The sequence below is a fragment of the Galeopterus variegatus genome, unplaced genomic scaffold (genome assembly GCF_000696425.1).
Source record: "Galeopterus variegatus unplaced genomic scaffold, G_variegatus-3.0.2 Scaffold2446, whole genome shotgun sequence".
NCBI lineage: Eukaryota > Metazoa > Chordata > Mammalia > Dermoptera > Cynocephalidae > Galeopterus > Galeopterus variegatus.
The window spans coordinates 226,434-235,062 of NW_007728557.1; the positions used below are offsets into that span (position 1 = coordinate 226,434).

Here is an 8,629-nt window from a genome sequence, read left to right on the forward strand (position 1 = left end):
AAAAAAAAAATTAAAAAAAAAAAAAAAAAAAAACATTGTCACAAGTCACGATTTATTTTAGTATTTTCCATGCATTTTAAGCTACTTGATAAAATTCAACAACATGGATGGACCTTGAGAGAATAATATTGAGTGAAACGAGTCAGGCAGAGAAAAAGAAATTCCACATGTTCTCACTCATTGGTGGGAGCTAAAAAAACAAACAAATTAATTCACCCACATACACACACAAAAAAAAAACGGGGGTGGGGGTGGGGAAGAAGATATAACAACTATACTTTTATGAAGTTGTTACAACAAGCAAACGGAAAGGACATTCTTGGGGGGGAGGGGAGAGAGGGAAGAGGGAGGGAGGTGTCGGTGATGGGCCATAATAATCATATACAGTGTATATTGACAAAATAAAAATTTAACGAAAAAAAAATATATATCAAATTGTACCCCCCCCCCCCAAAAATAGAAAGAAAGCTGAAAGCAGCTAGAGAAAAGAAACACATAACATTCAATGGAGCCTCAATATGTCTCTTTGCGGATTTCTCAGTAGAAACCCTATAGGCCAGAAGAGAATGGGATGATATATTGAGAGTGCTGACAGAAGACTGCCAGGTAAGAATTCTCTATCCAGGGCCGGCCCGTGGCTCACTCGGTAGAGTGCGGTGCTGATAACATCAAGGCCACGGGTTCGGATCCTATATAGGGATGGCTGGTTAGCTCACTGGGTGAGCGTGGTGCTGACATCACCAAGACAAGAGTTATGATCCCCTTACCGGTCATCTTTAAAAAAAAAAAAAAGAAGAAGAATTCTCTATCCAGCAAAATTAACCTTCAAATATGAAGAAGAAAAAGTCTTTCCCAGACAAACAAAAGCAAAGGGAATTCACCAATACTAGACCTGCCTTAAAAGAAATGCTAAAGGGAGTTCTTCAATCTGAAGGAAGACACCACTGAGCAGCAAGAAAACATTTAAAGGTACATAACTCATTAGCAAAGTAAGTTCACAGATGACTTCAGAATACTCCAGTGTCATGGGGGAGGGGGGGAGGCAGGGAGTGAATAAACTGTTTATATCCTTAGTATAAAGACTAAAGGACAAGCCTAATAACACAAATACAACAACTGTATAAGAGATAAGCAATATCAAAAGATGTAACTTGAAACAACAAAATGTCAAAAAGTCAGGGGGATGGTAATAACAAAGAGAGTTGACCTTGGTTCCTTTTTCTTAGATATCAAAGTTAAGTTGATATTAGTCTAAAATAATCTGTTATAACTATAACATGCTTTTTGTAAGCCTCATGGTAACTATAACACAAAAACTTACAAGAGACATACTAAAAATAAATAGCAAAAAATCAAAATAAGTCAGGCACAGAAAGACAAATACCACATGGTCTTGTAGAGAGTAGAATAACGGTTAGCAGAGCATTTGAGGGGAGGGGAGGGGAAGGGCGTGGGGGGAGAAGAAGGGGTGTACAAACAGGTACAAAATGATGCTATCTACCGTAAGTGAATCATTGTACAGTATATGTACGTATTGAAACAACACACTATACCCCACAAAAATAAATATCAATAAAATTTTGGGGAAAAAATAACAAACTTTTTCAGCAGTTCTGCCCTGAGCTATATATGCAAAATCATAAAATTATCTAGAATCCTGCAAACCTTGAATTTCTGACTATTGCACATACTCTTCAATGATCATGGCCATCTTCACAGACTTACATCATAAGAGAAACTGTTGTCCCTAGAGTTAATTTTTTTTCAAGCCCTTCTGTCCCCTCTGTCCCATTATGATTGTAATACTATATCACTCTAGAACTTTGGAAAATATAGAAAAATAAAATTATCCATAATCCCCCCAAAAAAGCCAGTGTTAATATTTCCATGTTTATTACTATTTGGTATCATAATGTATCCTTTTGTATCTAGCTTTGTTCGTTTAACAATATAGCTGTAGTTAACAAACTGTGTAAAGAACTGTTTTCACAGGATGTACAACTGAGACTGACGATTGACCAACTGGCAAGCACACACCCACTTAATGCACTCTTAGAATAAAACATTCTCAGAAACAGCCAGCTGTGCAATTTAATGTTAAGACCCACTCCTCAATTCAAGCATTCTAATTATACTGCAAATGGAGATTATTTCTGAAAGATGACTTTCCACTGGTTAGATCTTGCTGTGGCCAGTTTCAATGCCCCATTTATCCCAATGCTCACTAATTGTTTCAAATTGGACTTGTGAACACAGGCTTCAGGCCTTCATCATGGTTTCCCAGCAGGAATCAAAATGCTTCCACAATGAGCTGATTACAGAGAAAGCTGCAGCTTCAAGAGAAGAATTAGCACACAGCATGCTCTTTCAGAAAGAAAATTTAGCTGTTTTCAAAACATCAGATTTTTTTTCTTTTAGCTTATGTTTGTCTAGAGGGAGAAACTAAATGGCTTTAATTCTGTAAAGGCTTAAATGATATGTTTTATATGATCAAGTCATTCCCCTGCTGAAAATCCTTTGGTAGTATTCCATAGCTTTGAGAATGAAAGCTCAAGTTTCTTAGTATAACAGAGAGAAAAATGTACATGATTTGGCTTCTGCCTGCCTCTCTAGCTCCGCAATTTCCAAAATATATCCTGTGGAATACCACTCGGGTTTCTGTGGAAGAAAAAAAACAAAACTATTTCATGGACACAAATTTGGAAAATGCTGCTAATCTAACCACCTTCGTGCCCCACTCCCTAGAGAGAAATGACCCTGAGAATGTTTCTGAGTAATCCTATTTAACTTTGTTTAACCCCCTGTTCCCAAATACATGTGGCTACAGAATGCTTTTTTTTTTTTTTTTTGCCGTCATCTAAATCTGTTTCACAGAAGACTCAGAAATGCTACCCTGTTCTCACCCTCTCAGATTCAGGCATACTGAACTTGTTTGTTTCTTTAACTTCTTATATCTCCTTTAAAATACCATCCTCCTCCTACTACTTATAGGTACTTTCAGTTGCCTTCAAAATTCAACTCCAGTCACCTCCTCTGCTAGGACTTCCCTGTCACCCTACTCTGTCTAATTTAGATAATGCTCCTCTGAGCTCCCATAACAACCTACACACATATCTTTCTTTATCACAGCACTTAACAATTGTACCATAATTTTGATTTGAGTGTTTACTTTCCCACGATAGATTTAAGATCCTCAAGGGCAGAAAAGATGTTTTATTTGACTCTGTATCCTTAATACCTCTGTGCCTGGCACATACATGACAGTCTTTCAATAAATGGTTGTTAGATGGTTTATATGTGTGCGTTCTCATTTAAATAGGACTTTATGTAGATAAGATAATATTTTGCAAAATCCTATATTTTAGAAACCACTCCTGACCCATTTACCTAACTGTTCCTATAGGTGTACAGTACAGTACAGCTGGTCACCTCTAATTATTGTTACCTATTCAAATAATAGTTTGAGGTTTCTGTTCTGCATTAAAAACTTCTACTTCACGTTAGCCTGCATCTACAAGTCTATCTTAGAACTTGCACCTGTTTCTCCTTCATGGTGATTCATGTCCTTCAGTGTTTATAATTTTTTATGTGAGTTCATCTTTGGCAGAAACTCTTTTACAGAAATTCCTTGTACCCTGAGTTGTAGATGTATTCCTTTAAGGAATTTTCTTGTGCCAGGGCCCCAGGGTTTCAAGAGTACAGACCCAGTTTCTATGTCAAATTCTTGGCATGGGATTTCCAAACTATATGGGTAGTGAAAATTTCTCATAAATGACTTTTTTTTCTCTGCACAGACCCTTACATAGAACCCTTTCCTTGCTGCTGCTTTCAGCCATGGTGAAAATACCTTTTTCATGAACTGGACAGCCCTTTGAGAATTCTAGCCTGTCATAGTTTCTTGGTTACAGCTTCTAGCCTAGTAGGTCCAGAGCCATGCTTCCTACACCCACACATCGCATTAAAATCTGAGCTTCCAGACCCTTCTTACATCTACATAAAGATATGACACCAACCTTGGATCACTCAAACCACTCTGTCTTTTGAGTTCTTTTAATTTTTGTCATCTGGGAGTTCCCTTTCATTCTTCTAAACTTAACTATATTGTGCCATGTTTATAATGGGAAAGGGGTCTTTGTAAGTTCCATCTACCATGTTGCTGGACCCAGCCTCCTAAATATATTTTGAGCCCATTCACTTTTCTCCAACTCTTCTACCATTACCTCAGTGCAAGCCACTGTTCTGTCTCATGCTCCTTTCTTCAGCAATGGTCTCCTTACTGGTCATCTCATATCCATTCCTGTCCATTCTTACCCTGTCCAATTCATATGCAATACCACAGCCAGAGTTTAAAAGCCAGACTTTTAAAAATTTAAGTCAGATAATGTTACTTTTTGCTTACAATCTTCCAGTGGCATATGACCCAAAAATTCTACTCCTAGTTATATACTCAAGAGAAATAAACATAGGTCCACATAAAAACTTGTACACAATGTTTATATTAACATTGTTTATAATAACCAAAAAGTGGAAACAACTCAAATATTTGTCAGCTTACGAGTAAACAATGTGGTATATCCATAAATAGAATAGTACTCAGTCATAAAAAGAAATAAAGCAATGATATAGGCTACAACATGGATAAACACTGAAAACATTACATTAAATGAAAGAAGTCAGTCACATATTGAATCCATTTATATGAAATGTCCAAAACAGGCAAACGTATAGAGACAGAAAGTAGATAAGTGGTTGCTTAGTCTAGGGGGACTGGAAAGAGGGTGTGACAGCAAAAGGGTACAGAATTTCTCTTTGAGGTGATGAAAATGTTCTAAAATTGACTGTGGTGATGGTTGCACATATCTGTGAATAAAAGCCATTAAATTGTACACTTTAAATAGGTGAATTGTATGGTGTGTGAATTATATCTCTATAAAGCTGTTTTAAAATTTTTTTAGTGGCTCATCATGGTTCTTAGCATATAAACCCAAACTCCTTATCACTGCTGTAAGACCTTGCATTATATAGCTCCTACCCACCCCTCAGGCCTCATCTTAGACCACCCTTTCCCTGACTCTCTATACTTAGTCACACAATGCCTTCTTGCAGTTTCCCCAATGGATCAAGCACCTTCCCACCTTAGAGTCTTTGACTGCCATACTTTCTGCCTGGAATGCTCATTGTCTTCTCTTCACCTTCCTATTTTTTACCCTACAGATTTCAGTATGAGCACCACATACTTACAAGAGCCTCTTTGATCGCCAGGAGAAAGGAAGTCTTTTGTAGGTCGATCTTCCTTAATACACTGTCATGACAACTTATACTACCTCTTTATAGTATATATGACAAGTGTAATTATTTAAGGTTTGTCTTTGTCACTAGCATATGTTTCCCAAGGGCTCAGATCATATTTCTCTGGTTCACTGATGTACCACCTGGGTTTATCATAGTACCCAGCAACAGCAGGTACTCAATAAATATTCTGAAAATGAATGAATGCTAGTATTTATCAAGTGACCGAGTCCGACAGCTCTTTATCTAACATGTCCCTATTTATTTATCTTGTGCCATTCCTAAAATGCACTTATCTCAACATGTACTTGATACACAGCATTCATCTTATAATTAATTAACATCTTGATTTAATCCTTTTATTCTTATATCTGCTCTTCCTTAAGGAAATACGTCCTAGTTATCATATGTGGTACACCATAGGTATTCAACAGAGATTTGTTGACTGAATGAAACTAATAAAATAAAATAGAAATCTGTGGCAGGTGCTATTTTATTCACTGTAGGTTATAAAATTCCCAGTGCTGATAATACTGAGGTCAATGGTTCAGATCCCTATACCAGCCAGCTACCAAAAAAAAAAAAAAAAAAAAAAAAAATACCCACACACACACACACAAATTCTCCAGAAGGCAGAGAAACTTAGAAATCTGGTCACTAAGAAATAGTTCGTGCAATTAGGTATTTAATAGGGCAGTTTGATAAAGAACCTGATTTCTCCATCCTTTCAGGAATCATGATCTTAATGATGAATTTAACTCATTTTACTTCTCTCAGCTCAGAAAGACTTTTTTAAAGAAAGTTTTATTCAGCAAATGAAAAGATTACTCTTACATTTAGTTTCTAGATGAAACTAATATCTAAATTACAACTGAGCTATTAAATACATAAACATTAAATATTCATGATTGATTTATTAATATTTCCTCGGCTGGAAGCCAATTAAAAGAAGACAAGTGCTGGCTCTGAAACCTGTTAGCCCAGAAAATTGGCTTCCTTTGATTTTTATGTAAAGAAATGGAAAAAAAAAGAAAGGGAGGAAAGAAGGAAAAGGAAGAAAAAATAATAATTTCCATCTCACTTAACATCTTTCTTCCCATCCTTCTCAAAATGTACTTTAGAACTGTCTTTATAATAAACAAACATCTAAAAAGTTTAACTCATTGTATCTTGTAGATGAGAAGATATGTTGACTTACTGTACATATATACATACTCAATAATATAAAATCTCCTTCCTCTGGATATTCAAAAAAATATAAAGTCAAACTGAAATCTAAATTTTGATGAGATTTCACCTGTTCTTCTAGTCTTTAAAGATGATTATAGCCTCAGTCTTTCAGTAGATCTGAAATGCCCAAATGGAGTGTATTTTACTTTTTATACTTCTTCAAGTGGAAAAAATGAGCCGTTTTCTCTTGGTTACATTTTCCAACGTCTCTCTTAATCCTGACAATCAAAAACTTCTTTTTAGCTTCTACCTTAAATCTCTCCTAAGTCAATTCACAACTGCTCTCTCATAATTTCTCTGAAGAAATTGCAGAATAGCCAGTCACTATCCTTCTACCATATCACCAAATACTATTCATTTCCTTTTCTGGTGTTCTTCACAAATTAATTAAAACTTTACATCCTAGCTCTATTTCTTTGAACCTTTAATCATAATGTTACTTTTCTTTGTTGCCAGAGAAGTCATCATAGGCTACCCAGAACAAAACAAAAGATCCTTGTCTCTGCTTCAGGTTCTCCATCACAAAATGCAGAAAGAATGCCTGACAATGGTATCTTTCATAAGACAAATAAAAAAATATATGCCCGTATCCATAATAGAGTAAGTGTCTATGTTAAATAATTAGGAAAAATTGAGATCCCCATCAAACTCTCCCAGAGACAAAAAATAGAACTCAAACATTAATATAAAGATCTATTTCATAAATTTGAGATTGGAGAAAAGACCTCGCACCCACTCCTTTATCTCCTACCTCAAAGCACAGCCCCTCAAATGAAATCAGTAACCTGACATACCTCCTCTTCTCCCTGGCTTCCACAGAGGAGTCTGTTCCCATAGAGGAGAGCACAGTGGCAGGTGTAACTCCATTGCCAGTGCTAGGTGGAGGGCGATTGGTGATCACACAGAGTGGGGTGCTAGAAGAGACATTGTCTGCTGTTTTCTCTGCTGTCGAGTCAGCTTGGGATTTGTAAGGAGTCCTGAAATCAAAAAAGACATAAGCAGAAAGAGAATGGTCAGGCATGCGATACAACAAAGCACCGGCACATAAACAAAAGGGTTAGAGACAGATTTAACTAGAGAATCTTCTTGCTCAGATTTTGTCCATTGGTTTGCTTTTTCATTCTGAGCTCTTAAATCTTGGAACACTATGATTACACATTTAATCTGACATTCTCTGCCTGAGGACTTATATTTTATAAAATTCTTTAAGTGTCTGAGATTAAATAACAAACAAAAAAATTAGCTATGGTACAAGGCAAGATATGACATATGCAAGAGTGCTTTAAATGGCCCTTCAGTACATCTGGTCTCCACACATGCACACAGACAGGGCCTCTTTACACATGAAAAAGATACTAAAAAGTCACTTACAGTATTCGTCTCCACCCGTCCCTTAATTCTTGGCAGTGGGAGTCTTTGTGGTAGTCCTCAGCCTAGGTTTGATTACCATCTTCTTGGATTATCCAGAGATATTTGATAAATACTCTACAACCTCAGTATGTTTAGTTATCCCTCACCTAGTTCAGCAACTGCTCTGTTTTTCCATTTAACCAAATGCCTAATTGTCTATATTCATAACTGCATAAGTGAGAAATTGAAAAAAAAAAATAGGATTCTACATATAACCTTAACAACAGACTTTTCAACAGCAAGCTGTATAATTAAACTCATTAACATGAAAACAAGATCTTTGTTTCTTAACAAAGAGTTGGGAGCAACCATTGGCTCTCCATCCAAAAAGCTATCATTTATGATGTCACAGCTGTTGCTGGGTAACAGAGATCCAAAATTGATACTCACAGAGATGGGAAAAACAATGAAAAGCACGAATGTTAAAAATCTGTTTTTTCACCTACTCACAATTATTAACAAAAATGTTCACAAATAGCTATAGCTCACTTCCAAATAATCACATTATTAGAATAATCTTGAAAAAAAAAATCAGATCATAAAAACCTAAATATGGTACCTAGATAAAATTATAAAAATAGAATACTTTTGGGGCCGGCCCGGTGGCGCACTGCGCTAGTGCGTCGCTTGGGAAGCGCGGAGGCACTCCCGCCGAGGGTTCGGATCCCACATACAGACCGGTTCCCGCTCACTGGCTGAG

The 8,629-nt window shown here is 36.5% G+C and overlaps 1 protein-coding gene across 2 annotated transcripts in view; it reads right to left on the reverse strand.

The window, feature by feature from the left end:
• The window catches only part of PPP1R12B (protein phosphatase 1, regulatory subunit 12B), a 168,253-nt gene that overhangs the window by 129,231 nt on the left and 30,393 nt on the right, over positions 1 to 8,629 (reverse strand). For both annotated transcript variants that reach the window (XM_008581730.1, XM_008581731.1), the window contains exon 12: positions 7,314 to 7,496. In XM_008581730.1, coding sequence (XP_008579952.1) covers positions 7,314 to 7,496 — 183 coding nt within the window. The remainder of the gene's footprint in view (positions 1 to 7,313; positions 7,497 to 8,629) is intronic.